Raw genomic sequence first — 19794 nt, forward strand, 5'->3', positions numbered from 1 at the left:
TCACGAGATGGAAATCGGAAAGTTCCAGGGAATGGAGGCTCCAAGAGAAATATACAACATGGGATGCTGCTGTGGTCCTCCCAGTCATAAGCGTGTGCATTGTGGAGAAGTGTCACTTTATCTACCTACTCTAACTTCTAATGATACAATGCACAATACTGTTGTTCAGGGAACAAATATACAACCGAAGATCAAGATTCAGTCTTGTTGCTTCGAATAGACGCCTCTGCTGTGTTGCAGTAGGTATTCAAAGTGATAGGCCCACACATATGCTACGATGGTCGCTTGTAGTGCAATTAAGTACTCTCAAAGTGCATGGGGTGAATAAGCACAATACATCATCGCGATTTATCAAATTGCAAATGACCTCGGACTCGTGGCATCTTGACGGCGTTGCCGTTGTGGCTCCCGTTTAGACCACTCTGAACCAACTTGCTGTTGGCGTCGAATGTCCGCTTTTGAATTGAATTGAAGTTTATTTGTCCTGAAATTCTAACAGGATCGGGAGCAGAGGCTAAAGGCTATGTAGCCTGACATGGGGCCTCTGCTCCTAAATCCTTTTCGCGCTCTCAGCTGCGGGTCTGAGTCGCGCTGTTACCGCTTTGCTGCATGCATCTTCTCAAGCTCCAAGTTCGAGATTAGTGTCGCGCCGTTGCCGCTCATCTACGTCATATATATGGTGCTTTGTGTGCGCTCTCGTCCATATAGTGATGCTGAAGCAGCAACTGATCCAGCCACGCGGATGTTTCGAAGCTGCGTAGGAGCGTCAACGCGCCCAAAAACAGTAAATTTATAGCCATATAAGTCTGTTTGTGACAGCTAGCCTCCCAGACAACACAACCTCAGGACGTCCTCAGTATGCCTCCGTGAGGACGATGTGACGCCCTCAGAATGTCCTCTTATGGTACTAGAGTGGCACTAATCATGTCCCCTTGTCCATACACATACCCTCAGCACATCCTCAAAACAACACATCAGGGCTTTTTCAGTATTTTTTTCCGAACGATAGCGTGGCCGGTTCGGTACTGTGGGCAATGATACTACTTAGGATTTACTTCTTTTCATATTTCCATACATCAAAAGAAAAACACCTGCGAGGTCTCGAGCATATATAGTGCATCAACCAACAGAGGTGCTGCAGTATTACAAAAAAACAAAAACAAAGCTTGTTGACTGAAATTTATTTAACAGTAATTAATCACAACTGACAGCTTTGTTCAGGCATTCGAGTCCACGTATAGTCTGAAAAAAGAAAAGCAGTATCAAGGCAGTCAACACAGCTCAATCAACTACGTTTGTAATCTTCCTCGAAAGTTTGACACAATGTCATCCCCACGTGCATCGCGCCCATCGCACTCAGTAGTGTAGTAGAGGCTCCGTTCCGACAGTCTATCAGTACACTCGACACGGGCGTTGTCTCGACTTGCCCGAGGTCGGGCCATGTGTCAGACGCAGAAGTCGATCCTTTCACGTAGGGACCAGGCTGCTTCGAAGCACAATTGATCGCGATTGGCTGGTGTTCCGGGCTGCTTCGAACCACACCTCGCCGCGGTCGACTGGTGACAATGCATCCAGGATCAGTCTGAACGTTGAGCAGCCCAGTGCACCTATCAATACGGCAGTTTACCTCCCGCCATCACCTACGACTTACACTCTCACACATTTCTCACTTTTAACCATGCGCACAAACAACAAAGGACATGAACTTTCACTAGTACACTGCGCTTTTTCTGACAGGGCCGCCGCTGCCATTTTGACAGTCAGTCGACTTGATGTGGCTTGGCTACTTGACTGTCCAGAATGGTGCCACAAAGTCAATGGTTGCCAGCTGCTAGTTCATTATTGCGTGCTACAGCGGCTGTGACCAACGTTACTCGATACTTTTTGGCTGTGACATTAAGGAACACGCTGTTTCAAACGTAGATTTCGCAATACCAGGTTCGATACCTAAGCCAATTGATTACGCGTGTTTCATTAGGCGGGACGCATAATTTGAATTTTTTTGCCAAAAAATAAACAAACAAGGTGAAAATACACAATAACTTCATCACTGTATGAAACAAACGTGCGGAGAAAGTTTTCACGTATGAAATGCATCTACTTCGTGCGCAAAGGTCTTGAAGAATTATATATGTGTGCTCAGTGCAATGCTTTTGTCATCCCCAAAAGGTCCTTGCCAGGACCTTTTCAGGACCAATTGTTGTCCCCAGAAACCACTCGAATAGACGTTTGAGCCGGCGCTAGTGCATTGCTTTTGTCACCTCCAAAACGCCCTTAAAACTACTTTTTCAGGATAAACTGTTGTCCTCAGAAAGCACTGGAAAAGATGTTTCCGGGTCAAACCAGCTTGTGTCGTCCTCAGTAAGTACCAAGGTCAATGAGAACTGTGCGAGGAGGATTTTACCATACGAGGACGGCCTTAGGACATCGAGTGTTGTCTGGGCTGTGGACTTTTTGAGCACGTTATGCCGACGTTGATCGATGCGCTTGTTTTTGAGCAGCTTTCGAGCTCATGCCTGCTTCGAAAACCATATATGTGCGCTATATACGCTCTCTGGATGTTTCGCACCTGTGCTTTGACTTGGGATAATGATAAGCTTTGGCCCCTAAAAGCATCTGTCTTTTAGAACTGGGCGTACTTGAATCATGTTTGTCATGTAGCTCTTTATATACACCTGTTGAAATTGTTACCGAACTCGTCATCAGCCTAACTACGTCCGCTGCTGGGCAATGGCCGCTCCTATGATCTGCCAATGAACCCGAGCTTGTGCTTTCTGTTGCCACGTGATACCCGCAAACTTTTCAATCGCATCGACCCACCTAACTCTGTCTTAAAAAGCACATTGACTTAGGCGAGTCGGTACATAATTGGATAGGCTTCAGCGCAACTTAGACGAAGACAAATGGAAACACACAGAACACAGACGAGTGCTGTCTGTGTTCTGTGTGTCTACATTTGTCTTCGTCTAAATCGCGCTGAAGCCTATCCAACTCTGTCTCCCCTTCGTGCATTTGCCTTCTCTGGGAATCCAGTCAGTTAACCTTAAAAACCAGCAGTTATCCTGTGCCGGCCCATGAATGTCTATTTCTTCTTGATTTGAACTATATCGAGGCGCTGCTGTCTAGCACAGCCCTGGTGGATCAGCTGCGACTGATCCACAGAGCTGAACGGATGGCTCGCGCCAGTGGGGCCCTGGAATAGGGGCACCACCCTGCCGGAGAGACTTCGCTCTTCTCCCTGTATATTCCTCGGGGCACTGGAGTTCTAGCCTGTCTGGAAATACCGAATGATCTCCACGTGCTTCGCCCACTCGTTACGATCCACACATGAATCGTCCGGAGATTTTTTTTTTTTATTTAATAATGGAGCACATCACGTAACGCTGACTGTTCCCTTAAGAAAATTTGCTACTGAAAAAAAAAAATAACTATTGTCCACCCTCCTTTCTTTCGAAAGGAAAAAAAATGTCACTGGAGGTGCGGGGTATCGATCCCCGTACCTCTCGCATGCTAAGCGAGCGCTCTACCATCTGAGCTACACCCCCGACGAGGAAGAGCCGAATTGTGTGCTCTACACTTTCAAAAAAGTTGACGCAAAAAAAAGCGTTGTACATTTCAGGGCGGCATAAAGGCAGTGCGAAGATTTCGCTTATTTACTGATGATTGTATTTCTTTCGTCATAGGGGCACCATCACCATCATTCGCAGAGGAAAATGAATACGAATGTTCAGCAGATAACGATAGGAGAACAACAACAACAACAATATTCGACATCACAAAAAACCATGATGGTCCCCTTTCACTAAAGAAAAAAATAACGACCCCCCACCCCTAGACCTGTCACAAGCAATAAACGAAACAGAACGCCGGATCAATACACAATACAATCGTCATGCCATACCAACTAGCCCAAGCTGCCACACTTCTAAGTTACAATATACAGATCGCGTGCTCGGGCACTTCAAGGGCACATGACGCTGGGGGCCGAAGCGGTATGCAAAGAGGGCCCTCCCCCCGAATTTTTTTTTCACTTTTGCTTACGCACACATACAAACGTTGACCCCCCACCCCCGGAGAAAAATTCTGGTCATGTCCCTGATCAGTACCTTAGATGTTATAAGAGAAAGCCCTCATTTACGCCTTCACAAGGGTTCGGAAACTCAGGCCAAAGTTTTCTCAAGGGGTTTCACGCTCACGCCATTAAACCTTAGCGTACAGACATTCTTAACCAAAAAAAAGAGAGAAAAAAAAAAACTCCGTCGAGCCGGATTCGAACCAGCGACCTATGGATATCAGCATTGAGCATTCCTCTACAGTCCACCGCTCTACCAACTGAGCTATCGACGGGACGAGATGCTGTGGCGTTTTGAGAAGATGTAATCAGACAAAAATTATATTAAACGTTTTTACACGTCGTGGTCGTTTTGGTGCGATCACTAGCGGTCCTATCGCCGATGTTCTGTGCCGAGCTTGTAAATCTCAAGAAATTGATGCATTCAGCAGTGGTGCAGCCCCCAATCTCTGAAAATGATTGCCGCAGAAAAGAATCCAACCTTCCGCAGTAGCAATGCTCCACCACCGTACATGGCTCCACTGTTCGATGGTACACCGGCAGCTGAATTAACACGGTGGCGAATCTCGCTTTGTCGCGCCCTGTTCGACTTAACTTCAGCCATCATGCCGTACTTGAATACTTACCGATTTTTTCGTATGTAAACCACCTCGTGGCACAGATCTCGGGGTAAGGCGGGCACATTCGATTACGACCAGGGCCGATCCGGATCGGCATTCTTGATCATGATCAACAACAGTCAACGCTACGCATTTCAAACTTGTCGCGATCAAGTTTGGCGCAGACGTCAAATCGCGATGCTTAGACCGCGGTCGTCTTGACTGATACCGATCGGGCCTAATTGCGATTAATCGTGCAGCGGCTCACGATCCGGGTCGACCCTGGTCGCGATCGAAGCTTCAGAACCTGCCGGCACGTCACCCCCTGAAGAAGAGACCGCACGGGTCTCGATACACGGGCCCGTTTTCAATGTTAAAAACTGAAGACTAAACGTGGCTGGAGAGTGTTTATTCGTATCCCTATTTTCCCATCAGACTAGTATTTACACTTCATACTTGTGCACATGGCGATCTTCATTATTTTTGGTATAATGCGTAGCATGACTCACACAAAAAAGTAACAACCAGAAAGAAAATATGGTATGCATAACAGCCACTAGCAACACCTTGAAACAGTCACCACATCTGAAAATGAAACGCTGTGGCCCCTTAAACAATGAAAATTCATTTCTCGGGTGACTGCGACTAGGTTGTCATCTTACAGGCAGGGCTGAAGGTAGGTATAAATATTTATCGAAACATTTATCACTACATTGGCAAGAAAGTATGTACACACTGCTCACAAAGCAGTGCAATCACTGGTGAAGTCGAGACACAATTTCGTCATATTCCCTCTGCTTATCGCTCTCTTCGATCTTCAGAGAGTTGACAATGTTCTGGAACCGCTGCTTGAGAGCCTGGTTCTCTATGGATGCTATCTCCAGCTCCTGTGCCTGCCTTCGCTCTTGCAGCTGAGCGATCTCTCGTTCCAGCTCAGACAACCGGTTCAGGAGCGCAGAGTTATCCTGCTCCGGCTCATCGGCATCGTCGTCTCCTTGCTTCTTGGTGGCAAAATCGATAACTTCCTTGTCCTCTCCGTAGTCTGGGTCGTCCACGTACTCCTCAACCAGAGAACTGGTTGCAGCTGCCGTCGCTGCCGCGCTTGCACTGGACGCCATCTTGTCAGTGGCAGCCAGCATGCCTCGTCGGAAGTCCGTCACCATGTCTGGCGAAGAGCCGCCATCCTGTTTGCCTGAAGACAATGGGTGCCTCTGCTTCGGGGGCCGTGGCAAGAGGTCTTCCTCGCCGCCTGAGTCAACGATGTTGACGTCGTCCTCGTCGGAGCTGCTCAAAGCTTCCCCAAAGAGGTCGTGCTCGCCGACGTCCATGCTCTGCGAGTTGCTGTTGAGCAGCGCGCTTACAGAGGGTGAGCCGAAGCCACCGCTCACGTGGGGCTCGCCGGAGCCACCGTTGGCCACCTCGGTTCCGTCACCTTTGCCGTCTCCGCCCTTGTCGTCGTCGGCATTGACCACCTCATAGCGGATTGAAACAGCCTCATTGTCAGTACGGAACAGTCGCTTCACCTGCAAATTAAGCAGAACAATGTCTTATCGCAAATGTGTCATTACACGAGTTACGTACCACTTATGTACATACTAAATAGATATAAGTACTTTCAAGTCAGCTTTTAATTTTATGACTATTGCTTTATCAACTGACATTGAAAGTGCCTTGCACACAGGATGTCAAAATTTACAGTACTTATGAATTGAAACACAAAAATTTATGGCTATATAATGCACACACTTTCACTTCCAGCACCAACAGTTCCTGTCATGTAGGCATATACTTGACCTGATTGTCAACATTACAACCAACATTACCTTTAACAGTCAGATTTGCAATGACTTGACGGGGTTATAAAAAGCAATGGATCATAACAGCTGTTATACTAAAAAAATACAACGTAGCATTCAATTCTGTGAGTACAGTGTCATCAAACAAGTTCTTACTCTACACGACGAGGTAAATTAACTCGCATCAACGCGGCTCACCTTTTAGCTGTCAGGCAAGTTTCATTCATCGTGTACAGAGGTACTATTGAACCTGACTAGACATCTCTGCATAACAGTTGCATTTCCAAAATAAAACGCCACTGTTTTCTTCAGTTACATGACAGTCGGCAATCAGTGTTTTCGAGCAACTAGAACTTTAAAGCCGATACTAATAAGTGTTAACTTGTTAATGCATGCAAGTACAGTAAAAACTTAGCACAATAATGATAACAGTTACCTATATCTACAACAGGCTCAACATTCTTCACTAAAAGAATGTTGAGCCTGGCGCCGCAGACCACGTGCTGATGCCACATTACACCTACGTATCTATCGATATCGATCTATATGTATGGTTTAAAGTCCCAAGACCACCATATGATTATGAGAGACGCCGTAGTGGAGGGCTCCGGAAATTTCGACCACCTGGGGTTCTTTAACGTGCACCCAAATCTGAGCACACGGGCCTACAACATTTCCACCTCTATCGAAAATGCAGCCGCCGCAGCCGGGATTCGATCCCGCGACCTGCGGATCAGCAGCCGAGCACCTTAGCCACTAGACCACCGCGGCGGGGCCACCTACGTATCTACGTATCTATATGATGCACTGAGTATTGATGCGATCTTGACTGTTTGATAATGTCGTAGTTGGTTTAGGTGGCTGGAATGATTAGGATTTTTAAATACACATATTCAGACCATCACTCGTCAGGCTGAATTGAAAAGGTGGCATACTTGGCTAAGCCCCGCTGCGGTGGTCTAGTGGCTAAGGTACTCGGCTGCTGACCAAAAGGTCGCGGGATGGAATCCCGGCTGCGAGGGCTGCATTTCTGATGGAGGCGGAAATGCTGTAGGCCCTTGTGCTCAGATTTGGGTGCACGCTAAAGAACCCCAGGTGGTCGAAATTTCTGCAGCACTCCACTATGGCGTCTCCCATAATATTATCGTGGTTTTGGGATGTTAAACCCCACATATCAATCAGCATACTTGGCTAATTTGTTCGTCACTGTTAAAATACGTTAGCGCCAGTCCCTCGCAGGTAACCATCACAATGGTTTCTAGTAGGCTTTGTCGGTTCTGTTAATCTTAAATATTTTGACGTTTTTTTCTGACATACAACAATCTGCAAAGGTCTTGCGTTTAATGAGATTTTGCAGTTGCATAACAATATTTGCTGGAGTTTTACATCCTATAACTGTTATATGATTATGAGAGGTGCCGTAGTGTAAGGTTTCAAGGATTTCAACCACCGAGGGTTCTTTATTGCGCACCCAAATCTAAGCACATGGGATTCTAGCATTCTGCCTCCTCTGAAATGCAACCTACACAGCCATAATTCGATACCACAACCTTCGTGTCAGCAGACGAGCACTTTAGGGGGTCGGCTTGTCATTCATCCGCAGTCTCACCTCACATCCTCGCACATTGGTCAATACAGCACTAGGACAAATTTAACAATGCTCGAAACCTGAGAAAAATAAACTAACATGGTGTAAGTTAAAATAAACTAAAGGAATAACTAAGAATTAATCGCAATAATTTACTTCAAATAGAGAAAAACGCATCTTGCTAATGAGAACATCCGGCGTACAGCTGTGCGAGAGAGGGCGCCACCGCTTCAGCAAGCGCCCGATTGCCAAGGGAATCGCCGGGTTGCCCGTGCTACGTACTCGCTAAGGTTTCACGGCGGTGAAGCTACATTAAACGCAGGATTTAGAACTACACCAGCGCCTATACAGGAACTACATTAGCGCAGGCTGTATAACTACACCCGGGCGTACACAAGAACGACATCGGAGTTTTTTTTTTTTTTTTTTATCTGCACCGCAGCGGTGAATCGGAAGGCAGCACTCACTTCTTTCTCAATCTCCGGGAAGTCGACGTACTTCTTCTTCAGCACCTTGCGGAACCGACGCTTGCGCACATTCTTCAGGGACGGCGTGATGCCGTGCGGGTACTGGTACTTCTTGTCCTTGGCGTCCTTGCGTTCTTTGCGGCGCAACGCTTCCTCGTCCTCGGCAGCGGCCGCCTTCTTGGCCTCTTCTTCCTCGGTGCCGTCCTCTTCTTTGCAGATCATCAGCTGCGCCACGTCGGCCGTCTTGTAGAAGGTCTTGCGGTCCAACGTCTTGTGAGACTCGATGATCGACGGCAGGTCGACGACGCGAGCGGAGAGGGTCCAGCGGTCGAAGCGGACCGTGCCGTGTCGATTGTCCGGTTCGAGCTGGATGGTCAACCTGTCTTTGAGGTTCATGACGCCCGAGCGCACGGCTGCCCGCAGCGCGGCGGCGGCCTGTCCCGGAAGTCGCAAGATGATCTGACTTTCAAGTTCAGCTGGGGCTTCTTCCTTGGTCTTCTTGATTTCTGGAGGGGCATTCATGGTGCTAGCGGTGCTTTCTCGTTCGGACAACAAGGGTATCGATCAATAAACACGACTGCGATGGTTGATGGTACCAAGCCGATACGAAGCAAACCTTTCGGAACAGGGCTTGGGCATAGAGAAAGAAGAAGACTTGGGCACCGGCCTTGTGATACGGCAGTTTCACTTGGAACTCGCGTGAGCCTTATGCGTCGCCTTGTAAACACTCCTACTGGGAACGTTTCCGCGATTACTGGCAGTCACTACTTCAAAAACGTCTATTTCGAGAAAATATCCCGACTCATTCGTTAACGATCATGCACGTAGACTCTAGACGAGTCACGAACATTGCAAACAAACACTAGCGGTGTTAATTAGAAAACTCTATGCAATAGCTAGAATGATATTTACATCGATTGGGCTGCCACTGTTGTCACGAGTTTCACGCGCTTGGCTCATTTTTCAATTTTGTACCCAAGATCAAGCCACACAAGATCAAGCCAAGTTTAGCCAGATTGGCTCTGCAGGTTTTCTCGGTTTCGGTGGCGAACGAGAGTGATGTTCAGAAACCCGAGTCGAAAACTGCCGTGAATAACGCTATGTCGTGTCAGCTGGTGAAGATAGCAGCAATTAGCAACGTCGCCAAAGTCAAGTCCTATCTGTTTCCAGCCAGTCAAGACCATCAGGGTGAGGAATTCGGTTTCAAAACACTGTCCTACACCCGATGGCGCATGTTTTGGCGTTAGCTGCTATCGCTGTCCATGTTATTATCGGGTATTCAACTTGCATCGCTCAAATCTCTTGCGTCGCGTCTCTCCTAAGAGTCGTCGCCACATCCAGAGAACTGCTTCTAGTTAAGTGTCCTGTTGTTAGTTGTCAGCAACCGTGTTCAAACCACTGTCGACCACAACTTGCTTGTTCAGAATAAGCATCTGCGTTTAGGAAGTTCCAGCTATTTCTTGTCTTGAGCCGATGCAATTGCTTCAGTTGTGGACTAAAGTGCATGTCTATGCCGCCGTGGTGCGCATATAAATTCGATGTAAGTGACAATGCATAAATTATGGCTCTTCATCATCACGAATTTTTCGCATGTAGTTGAGTGAACTCGTCGTTAGTTGCGTAGTTCGTGATCCGCGACCGCACTTAGGGCGGTCTACTTGCATTCGCTGATGTCACGGCTTTCTCAGAAAGTGTTGTTTTCGGACGTCGCTTAACACGATATCGTGATACCAACCGTCGTTGACTGCTTCATAAAACTGTTATGATCGGCGCGCTTGAAATTTCTTATTGAACTTTGATGTTTCGATAAATTTTAGACCACGCGCATAACACTTGCCACCTTTCTTTCTTTTTCTCCGCTATGTTCAAAGGGGCGCGTTTTTTTTTTTCTTCATGTTTGACAGGTGGATCAAATATTTTGCGTTGCATAAACCCACCGTTTCTGCTTACAGCCTTCTCTTGACAGCTGCCATGCTTCGTTAATCTAAAAGCGTAGCTAAACGAGGGCTCGATTTAGTTTCTGAAACACCCATAGATGAACTATAGAATGTACTTTATTCATACCATGGGGGCTGGAACTTCCACAAAGTGTATCGACGAAGTTTGAATAATTATAACTCAGAAGTGATGGCAGTGGCGGATCCGGAGGGGGGGGGGGGGGGTAGGAAAGATCGCACTCCCCCCCCCCCCCCCCCAAGCCAATGAGCACCCCCTCCGCCTCTCTTCGGTGCTTGCCCTCCACCTGCTATCACCCTTTAGGACAAATGAGTGGGCTCCCTTTGAGCACACATTAACTGTACTTGTGCTATGATAGAATTTTTGTGCTAGTAAAAACAAAAAAAATAATGAACACGCCCTCCTCTCTGGTGTTACTCTTAGTGATTGCCTCTCCCCCCCCCCCCCCTAAATGATTTGCTAGATCTGCCCCTGAGTAATGATTGGTGACCACGGTAATGAATACATAAGACAAAGGCGAATGTGCTGAAACATCGCTGCAGGGAATGTCACTGTAGTTATATTTTTAGCTGGATTATTGAACCTTTCGAGCTGGGAAGATTTCTCGTGCAATAATTCAGCTCAAAGTACGTGAATGTCCAACTGGAGTACGGCTGAATTCCCGCAGGAAACTGACAACGCTACTAAACGATATTCATCCACCTCCAGCTAAATTATCGAACCATAAAGTGTTCCGAGCAGGAAAGACTGCTGGTTCAGTGATCCATCTGTAGATAGAGCCTTTTAAAAGTCTGAGGTGTACTTGTCTTCATCAAAGCACTGTGTTGGTCTATCTGTTAATTTTCATTATGGTTGTGTCAAACAAAAAAACGACCCCTCAAAATTTCCTTCAATTTATTCAAAGTGAGGTCTTTATATTTGAAGGAACTCCTTTTTTTTTGTGCATTATTGCTGTAAAAGTTTGCCAGCGATACGTGCCGGACCATTCAAATAAACCTTCCAGAAGTTCAAGCATGTGTCAATTGAACGCATCTACAACCGTCTCATTCTTCACACTATCTATTCACTAAACAGATGACGCAGCGTCAAGGCCGGTCGTCGACGCTTGGGATTGGCCTTTGGAAAATGAACAGCCGACTGAAGCCAAACCAGCCAAGGAAGAAGACAAGTGGCTTCAAGACTGTGTTGTCGCGCTGTCGTCGACAGCCGATGTTTTGGCTCTGGCGAGGGAAAATGTCGTTGTGTTCCTTACAGGTGGGTTTTCATAGAGCTCTGAATTCACACTGATGCCAGGCTGTTTGAAGTCTGATTCAAAACATGATTTCAGCTTGTCTTGTCTCATGCTTACACATTAACACATACAGCAGCCCACTTTGTACTGATTTTTTGACTGCTTGCTCTATACAAACACCCTGGGATTCGCTTGCAAGGAACCACAATATTGCGCTGCGTTAGTGATAGCATACGCACAGCCAGGTTCTTCCCTGTTCTAGGCGGCAACGGGTCTCACTGGTGAAATGCTGGGCACTTGGACCCCCTTCTCGCTTCTTTTTGAACACGTCAGCAGTTCGGAACTTTTGATGACTGCCTACCATCTGAGACAGTCTTAAAGAGGGAGACACACAGAAAAAACATTATAGGCAACTTCAAGCAAGAAAGAGTTTTTACAAATTCATCCGTTCTGCCACAGTTTGTAAGTGACGCCCTTCGGACGACTGAGTCAAGCTTTGTGGATCTTAGAGCAGCCAATTGAGTGGATTTGACTGTGCTGTGCAATTTATCCAGATCTTTGCTAATTACATCAACCAAAGAACAAACTCTCTCTTTTCACCACTGCCTACTCACAAACTGGCCTTTGCTATGGTAAAATGACCAGGTATTAGCTTTAGATACACGATAACAAATTCCACTAAGCACTGATTCACTTATTACACAATACCGGTCAAACGGCACACCTCTGATACATATATACATGCAAAAATTTATGCTATAAATACGTGTCTATGCTGCAATTAAAAAAAAATCACAAGCCGTCCCATTACTTCTGACGAGTTCATCACAACAAGGAACAGCTTGTCCTTCTGACGTTTCACATTTAATATAGTCCGGTTTGCAGCAGTGCTCCACCTAAGCAGGCCTTCCCGTGGTTAGGGACTAGGCTTCGCTTACTATTTGAGCTAGTTTCTACACTCAAACCTCGTTATAATAAAGTTCCCTCTCACACGAAAATAAGTTTGTTATATCCAAAATTTCGTTTTAAAGATTTATTCCTAACGCTCCATCTTTTGCAAGACCATTTTTTCTTTACTTCATTGTAACCGGTATTTTGTTACATCCAAGTTCATTATATCGAGGTTTGAGTGCATTACGGGCCAAGCACCTCTGGGTCTAGGCTTGTCTGCGCCTCCTGTCGTCACAATGCGTCATGCAGTCATGGTCCATCATCAGAACAGGTATGCGCCAGGATGGGTAAATCTCATCACTCGTTCCCGTTCCACGAAACGCAAGAAATCAACAGCTAGCCCAACAAATAGTTGACAACATTAGTGGAGTAGCAACTCAATTTCCTATAGACCCTTTCACTGTTTATAAACATGAGCCCTTGATGACATCTGGTTTCGTCCACCGATGTGCCTTAATAGCATCTGTAGGCAAGGAGAGCTGTAGAAAATAGCTGGCTGATTTCCTACACTTTTCTTTCCTTATTTGGCAAAATATATTCAATTAAATATTTTTGTGAGCTACATAAAATTATAACAAGTTTCCTTGTAATATGCGCACATTCCTTTTATTTGAAAAACTAAAGATAGACTTTTCTTACCCTGAAAAAAACGAAAACATGCTTTCAGTTTCGACGTTAGGAGCTGGTACATGAGGTGACCGGAACTTTTCTGGGGTACAACGCTTGCTGCTAGCTACTATCGCAGTCTTGAAACCGTCTGTATACATCCCGTAGGAAACTGAAACTGGGCATGCAGAAAGAAAAAACTTTGGTTAAGCTGCTTTTGGACGCAGTTTTCCGGCGGCATTATTGGGGCGACAACACCTTTCCCTACTTGTCCTGTTTCAGGCTTGGCGCCACTAGTTCCGCACAAAAGGAATCTCTTTCAGTACAACTGCACGCGTCGACCCTGCTCAGTTTTTCCATTTCTATTAGTACTTGACCATGACTTTCAATGAGTGTTTCTCATTTTGCTTTCTTTTCACAGCCAAGCATGGCATATCCGAAAAGAGCGACTGGAAGTACGAGGTGTCATTCCACAGCGAACTGCGCTCGTCGAACAGGTACGGTACTTCTCGCCTGTCCCACGCTCGAGTACCGATAAGTTTATGGGAGGTTAAATTTATTTTCTGTGGTATTTTTAAGAGAAGGAACAAAGTATGCAAGTAAACAAAAACGAGCAAACAAGTGTATATGTTTTTAAAGATAATGTTGCTATAAACGTTCCTTGAAATGTTTTTGTCCCCGATTTCAGTGATGCGGTGACGTCCATGCTGTGCTTGCCAATGAGCTCCCAGAAGAGGTGAGCGCTTGAAAAGGGGAAACCTCTTGTTACTACGCAATCGCGAGTTTTATGTCATAAACACTGATTTAACTGACCATAAAAAGGTTGATGGGGGAGTAAACCAGTGAATTAAAATTTTTAAAAAGTCAGTGTTGCTGTTTTAACTGTGCAAAGCCATCATTATGTAACACTTGGGCATTACTGGCGGCACTAGTATGCAGGAAAGCATGGTAGTTGAATTCAGTAAGAACTTATTGGTGACCACGCTGTCATAGCTTGTAACGTAAAGTCAGTGCCCCGTTGTGGTACCTTGGCAAGCAATGTGTTGTGCTCACCAACTCTGACTTGCGGGTTCAATGATCTTTCTTAGTGGCGGCATTTTGTTGTAGGTGAAATGCGACATTTGTGTACTTAGAAGCATGTTAATGAACCCCTGGAGAGCAAAATGAATCCTGTGTTCCAAATTGTAGTATGCTTTATAATCATATCTTGGTTCTGGCTTCTGAAGCTTCTGATATTATTATTATTATTATTATTATTATTATTATTATTATTATTATTATTATTATTATTATTATTATTATTATTATTATTATGAGAAAGTGGCTGCAAGGTGCCAGTGAAGTCATTGTCTTAAAAATGCTGATTATTGGTCATAGAGTTTCGTTGACCATTTGTATCCACATGTGTCCACAAATCGAAATCATGCAGACATGAGACGAAGTGGGTAAGGGTAAAAATTAGCAAGGAAGCGCTCGCTGGCTCTTACTTGTTCATTTTTTCATTAGTAGTACTAGTTCATCTGCACTGTAGAAATAATAGTGCTTCTGCGCTGTTTCAAGTGCTCTGGCTTGCATCGGCTTGTTCACGACTTTGCATGCGTGGCTTTCTTTTCCCTAACATGAGGAGCTACCAGGGAGGACCTGATTGGACCTGTATTGTGGTCGGCTTCAAATCTGGCTACGTCCACATGTACACAGAGGTAAATGCGATTCTATAGTTAGAACACAGGCTTAGCACCTTGGTGTCGTGGCTTATGTTGATTGAGGCAAATTGGTACATGTTTATTGTTTAGATTCCGAAACAGCATGTAAAAGTTAAGCTGGAACATGGTCATGTATGTTGTTACAAGGCGTAACGCACGCTGCCATATTTTGAATTCGACTCTACAGATAAGAAGCAGCAAGGCAGAGAAAACGCGTCATCATCGCCAATGGTAGCAGCCATAGAATCCAAACCCATGTCTTTATCTCACTGATGACTCTGAAACAAAACCTGTTTGTTGCATTCAGTGTCAGTTTTTATTCCGTAACTAAGCCATGCAAGCATGAGCTGTAACTGAGTTATACAAAGGTGACTCAAACCTCATTGTAACAAAGTCGCATCTGCCACGAAAATACTTTGTTATCTCTGAAAATTTGTTATAAATGATTATTTGTAGCACTGTATTTATGGCGAAGCTAGTGGTTGCTTACTTCGTTACAACCAATAATTTTTTATATTTGAATTCGTTATATCGAGGTTTGAGAGCAGTACAGAATCTGATTGACATCGTGGCTACATAAATGAAACGCATGTCCGTGTTCCCTGTCGCACCCGAACAATGGTAGTGAACAATGACACTCAAATATGCCTACAGTAAACGTCATAAACAATGACGTCGCTACATCTAAAAATTTGTTCTAAACAAAAATTTATGACACTGTAATAACGGTAACACAATTCCTTGTCTAGCCCGTTATAGCCAGCAATACTTTATAAACGGTGATTTGCTTTATTCGAGTTAGATATATAAAGGTTTCACTACACACATATCACGCAAGTGGGTCTGACATCTGCAAGCAATGAAACACTGTCAGGTGTGGATGGTCTATCAACAGCTTGTCTATCGACGTTGGCTAGCGCAGTTTTCTGTACTGCAACGTAACGATACGCTGCCTCCTGCAATTGCGGGGCTGACGTCAAGTCATCTTTTCAGGATGGTCGTCTGCTGCTGAACCAGATACTTCACGAAGAACCTGTGCTGTCGTTGAAGTGCCAGACTTATGTGCCGCGTCGTTTCAGTGGTTTCGGGGAGCAGGTGAGTTGGCAGAGGTCTAGGCCGAGCCTGCTTTGTCATCAGTTTGTAACAGCAGTGCACTTACAGTGGGCCCCTGTTACGTGTTCATTTATTGCACGAGCATTATGAGGTGTCACACTCCTGCCAGTACTATTGGTAACAAATGTTCCAATTTGGATGAATTTGATGAATGTTCAATACAAAAAATAGCGTGTTAGTAGAAGAACAATGGTTTCTGGCCACTGACACTCGGAGATTGATCAGATTTTTCAAAAAATTACACCATGTCCCACTAACGAGAACCATGAGTAGCATGCAAAGGATCGCATGGGTTGACTTAAAGTTTCATTATTTACGGCCACCTGGCCCGGTGTTAGCGCGTCCTTGCAAGTGCAGCACACCATGAATTCACTAGGTTCTGTTACTGTTACTCATCCCGAGCGCTTGTCGGAGCACCACGCGGGTTCATCGCCACGCGACGTGGGAGCACGTGCATTCATCGCACGTCTGCGGAATCTCGTTCGTCGGCACCATCACGTGATTGCTGAGAGAGAGTAAGGGGGAGAGGCCACAATCTTCTGCACAGCCACTTACCACTTACGCAAGCCCGAATGCGTAACACGTGCCAACGTGTTCTGACTAGGATACAACGCATTGGTTAATTGTGCATCTGCAGAATCTCGTTCCCTGATGCCATCAAATGATGGCTGAAAGTGTCTAAGGGTCTCCGGAGAGTCAGAAGCGTCTTTCACAGCCTGTTAAACAGGCCAGAAAACTCTAGCATGGCAGCGCGTTCTGGTAGTGTTCTTGAGTCAGCTGTTGTGCATGCGCAACAAGCGCGGTCACGCCGCACGCCAGATTGAACTCTACCATGAGATGCTTTGCATCTAAAGCCGTGCGGTTTTCTTGTTCGTCATAAGCCAGGAACTGTTTCAGAAATGTCCCTTGTCCAGAAACATGCTGTTCTTGTATTGGGCTGGTTGTTATCTCTGTGCATACCAATGTGCCAATTATTTGTGGTTGTTATGTCCGCTGTGCAATTTATACTCGGGTTATAACAGACCTCTGTTTGTCATCAATTCAGTGTCTGAGACAGTGAGTATAATAAATATACGTATGGTTGGAAAGAACTATCAATATGTGACACACCACGGTGGTTGAGGCACGCGATGGCTGACCCGGAAGTTGTGTTATTGAATCCTGGCTGCCGCGGCCGCATTTTCTAAGGAGGCAAAATCGCTCAAGCCCCATGTACTTATATTTAGGTGCATATAATCAAACCCCAGGTGGTTAAAATTTCTAGAGTCCTCCACCACGGCACCTCTCGTGATCATGTTGTTAAACACCAACAATTAATAATATTAATATAGGGGACCTCATCTTGGAAATAGAGATCATAATCATGCTATTTATATGCCTGCACAATGCCATCAGCAAATTAATTGTTCACTTTAGTCAGCATCACCTCAGCATTTGTCGGAACAGTGCTTTGACACTGGACAAACCAAGCCTACCCAATGAATTGAAGGAACTCTTTTGCCACTAGCTAAGGTAGTTGGCTGCTGATCTGCAGGCCACGGGATCGAATCCCGGCTGCGGCGGCAGCATTTTCGATGGAGGCACAAATGCTGTAGGCCCATAGGCTCAAATTTGAGGGCACGTTAAAAAACCCCGAGTGTTAGAAATTTCCAGAGCCCTCCACTAAGGCGTCTCTCATAATCATATGGTGGTTTTAGGATGTTGAACCCCACATATTATTTATTATTGAACTCTCTTGCCTCCTAGTGTAAGCACCATAGCTTGCTGGCTTGACCTGCTGTACATTACAGATTTGTATTGTTCCGACATGAAATTATGTAAATTTTTAAAATCCTTGGTTAGTTTCACAGAAACTTTATGATCTTGTGCATATTTATACATGAATTTTAGATATATACTTACTTTTGAAATCCAATGCGTGTTTTTTTTTAAAGTACCACACATTTAAATGCTCATTTTTCTCTAGAACTATTGTTAATTGGAATAATCTCCCCGACAATATTGTAACACAATCCTCGCTTTCTTTGTTTGAAAAATGTTCGCAGTAGCTCGTTAGCACCGTTTTATATGCTTCTTTTTATTATGCATTCCAATTTATTGAATTATCCTGTTCAATTTGATAAATTTTCTCCTTGAAGTTATATTCTTTTTTGTGTTTATTGAGCTTGTTCTTGTACTCTTGCCTTTTACAGTTACTACTTGATGTAGAATTCCGTTGTGTTCTTGTTCATTTTTCTAACCTTATTGTTTTATGTTTGCATTGTATTTTTCACTTCATGTGTTTTCTTTGAGAACTATTGTGCCCTTTTTTTTGATAGCATGTAACAAAGTATCGCACCTGCTATAGTCTCTGCTTAAGACTACAGTAACAATAAATAAATAAATAAATAAATAAATAAATAAATAAAATTTTATGTTCCTTTGTGGAAGCTAGATTTTCGCTAAATTGAGATAGCTGCGAAGTTAGCTGGTGTATCTGAGTAATCTTGACTGAGAATTGCATGCAATAGAACAGGATTGGACGTTACAGACCCATTCGAATAAGAGTTACGGTAGTTGAACGCTTTGAATTGAGCTGATGCACAGCAGTGATGTTGCTCACATATGTTCAACGTACCACACTGCTTCTTGTCTGATTTTCCGTCTCTTTGCATTTCTGCCAACAGCAAGACGAAGTGAGGGTCACGTACCCTCACGCCGTCGTTTGCCTGGAGGGCTTCGGCTTGTTCCAGACACTTCGGGCATGTCGGAATCAGCTGGCCCGAGGCAAGTGTTATCTTGTGTGATTTGAGGCTTCTGTCTTGCAGGGCTGCGTAAAATGCATAGCTACAGGCTACAGCGCACGATTGCTATAGCACATGCATGCTACAGCAGGCACTCTACAAAGGGGCACATGCTGTAGCATTTTTTTTTTTTTGGTGTCAGTATGCTCTATGGCATAAGTTAAGTAAAAAAAAGGAAAAGTTCAGTTTCCTGTATAAAATTTAGGAGTGGTTGATGCAGAGGACCGTGCGTCCAGGGTGTTAGGTACATGCTACAGAGTACATTTTCTGGAGCTACAGTGTGCTATATGCTACATGGTAGACATGATACAGTGCAGTTGCTGCAGAGCGCGGAAGCCACAGAGCGTATATGCTGTAGCGCAGACGGTCCACAGCGTGCATGCTGTAGCGCACGCATCAAGGAATCACTGCAGAGGCTACTAACCTTGCATCACAAAAAGCCTTTGTGATTTGGTGGTCTAGGATTGGTCATCATTGATTGCAAAACCGTCAATTTAAAATGGTTGACTTCTGTTTACTTTCATTTCCCTGCACGTCATGATCAGCTCACTTAAACACTGTAAACACCCTGTGGTTTTGTTGGTTTTGTTATTGGTTGATTTCATAGAATTGTGCTGGGTCAAAACGGGGCCTCTCAAAATATTTCTTTTTGTTTGTTTGCATCTCGAAAAAAATCTGTTTATATCTCTGCCATTATCTTAACAACTTAACATGTATCTATGCATATGTACTTGTGTCTGTGTTTCATTGCATATGAATTCGCATAAGTGTTCGTACACTGAAGGCTCTGCTGTAGCTTGTGGGCTTCTTCTTCTGTCGTCTGATTCGCTGTGGCTGTCCTTCTTCTAAGCATAAAAGCCACCTAAAAACTCGTCTTCTGGTCAGACAACACAATCAATGCCCAGCCCATGCATGTGGCACCAAAATTG

At 44.9% G+C, this 19794-nt stretch overlaps 2 protein-coding genes and 2 non-coding genes across 6 annotated transcripts in view; 1 reads left to right on the plus strand and 3 right to left on the minus strand.

Moving 5' to 3' along the window:
* Window positions 1–3472: 3472 nt before the first annotated feature.
* On the minus strand, window positions 3473–3545 carry TRNAA-AGC (transfer RNA alanine (anticodon AGC)). The gene has a single exon. It is a non-coding gene; the product is annotated as a tRNA-Ala (tRNA).
* A 710-nt stretch (window positions 3546–4255) lies between these two features.
* Window positions 4256–4347, minus strand: TRNAY-GUA (transfer RNA tyrosine (anticodon GUA)). Its single transcript is given in 2 exon segments — window positions 4256–4291; window positions 4311–4347. It is a non-coding gene; the product is annotated as a tRNA-Tyr (tRNA).
* Window positions 4348–5065: 718 nt separating this feature from the next.
* On the minus strand, window positions 5066–9435 carry Taf7 (TATA-box binding protein associated factor 7). Its single transcript, XM_037416337.2, has 2 exons — window positions 8523–9435; window positions 5066–6194 (listed from the first exon to the last, which is right to left on the minus strand). Exons 1-2 carry the CDS (start codon window positions 9042–9044, stop codon window positions 5427–5429), a joined length of 1290 nt encoding a protein of 429 aa, XP_037272234.2. The 5' UTR covers window positions 9045–9435; the 3' UTR covers window positions 5066–5426.
* Window positions 9436–9516: 81 nt separating this feature from the next.
* Window positions 9517–19794, plus strand: part of Rab3-GAP (Rab3 GTPase activating protein) — a 57016-nt gene continuing 46738 nt past the window's right edge. For 2 of the 3 annotated variants that reach the window (XM_075871209.1, XM_037416338.2), the window contains exons 1-7: window positions 9517–9710; window positions 11553–11732; window positions 13688–13763; window positions 13955–14002; window positions 14891–14966; window positions 15963–16064; window positions 18749–18848. In XM_075871209.1, coding sequence (XP_075727324.1) covers window positions 9623–9710; window positions 11553–11732; window positions 13688–13763; window positions 13955–14002; window positions 14891–14966; window positions 15963–16064; window positions 18749–18848 — 670 coding nt within the window. In that variant the 5' untranslated portion in view covers window positions 9517–9622. The remainder of the gene's footprint in view (window positions 9711–11552; window positions 11733–13687; window positions 13764–13954; window positions 14003–14890; window positions 14967–15962; window positions 16065–18748; window positions 18849–19794) is intronic. The other variant, XM_075871210.1, reaches the window with a different exon arrangement.

The sequence above is a fragment of the Rhipicephalus microplus genome, chromosome 8, assembly GCF_043290135.1.
Source record: "Rhipicephalus microplus isolate Deutch F79 chromosome 8, USDA_Rmic, whole genome shotgun sequence".
Lineage (NCBI taxonomy): Eukaryota > Metazoa > Arthropoda > Arachnida > Ixodida > Ixodidae > Rhipicephalus > Rhipicephalus microplus.

Excerpts from the sequence above, each read along its gene's own strand:
- Taf7 (XM_037416337.2), bottom strand. The coding sequence starts at position 9,044 with ATGAATGCCCCTCCAGAAATCAAGAAGACCAAGGAAGAAGCCCCAGCT. Across the intron at positions 6,195-8,522 it reads TCCCGGAGATTGAGAAAGAA|GTGAAGCGACTGTTCCGTAC; the intron begins GTGAGTGCTGCC and ends CTTAATTTGCAG.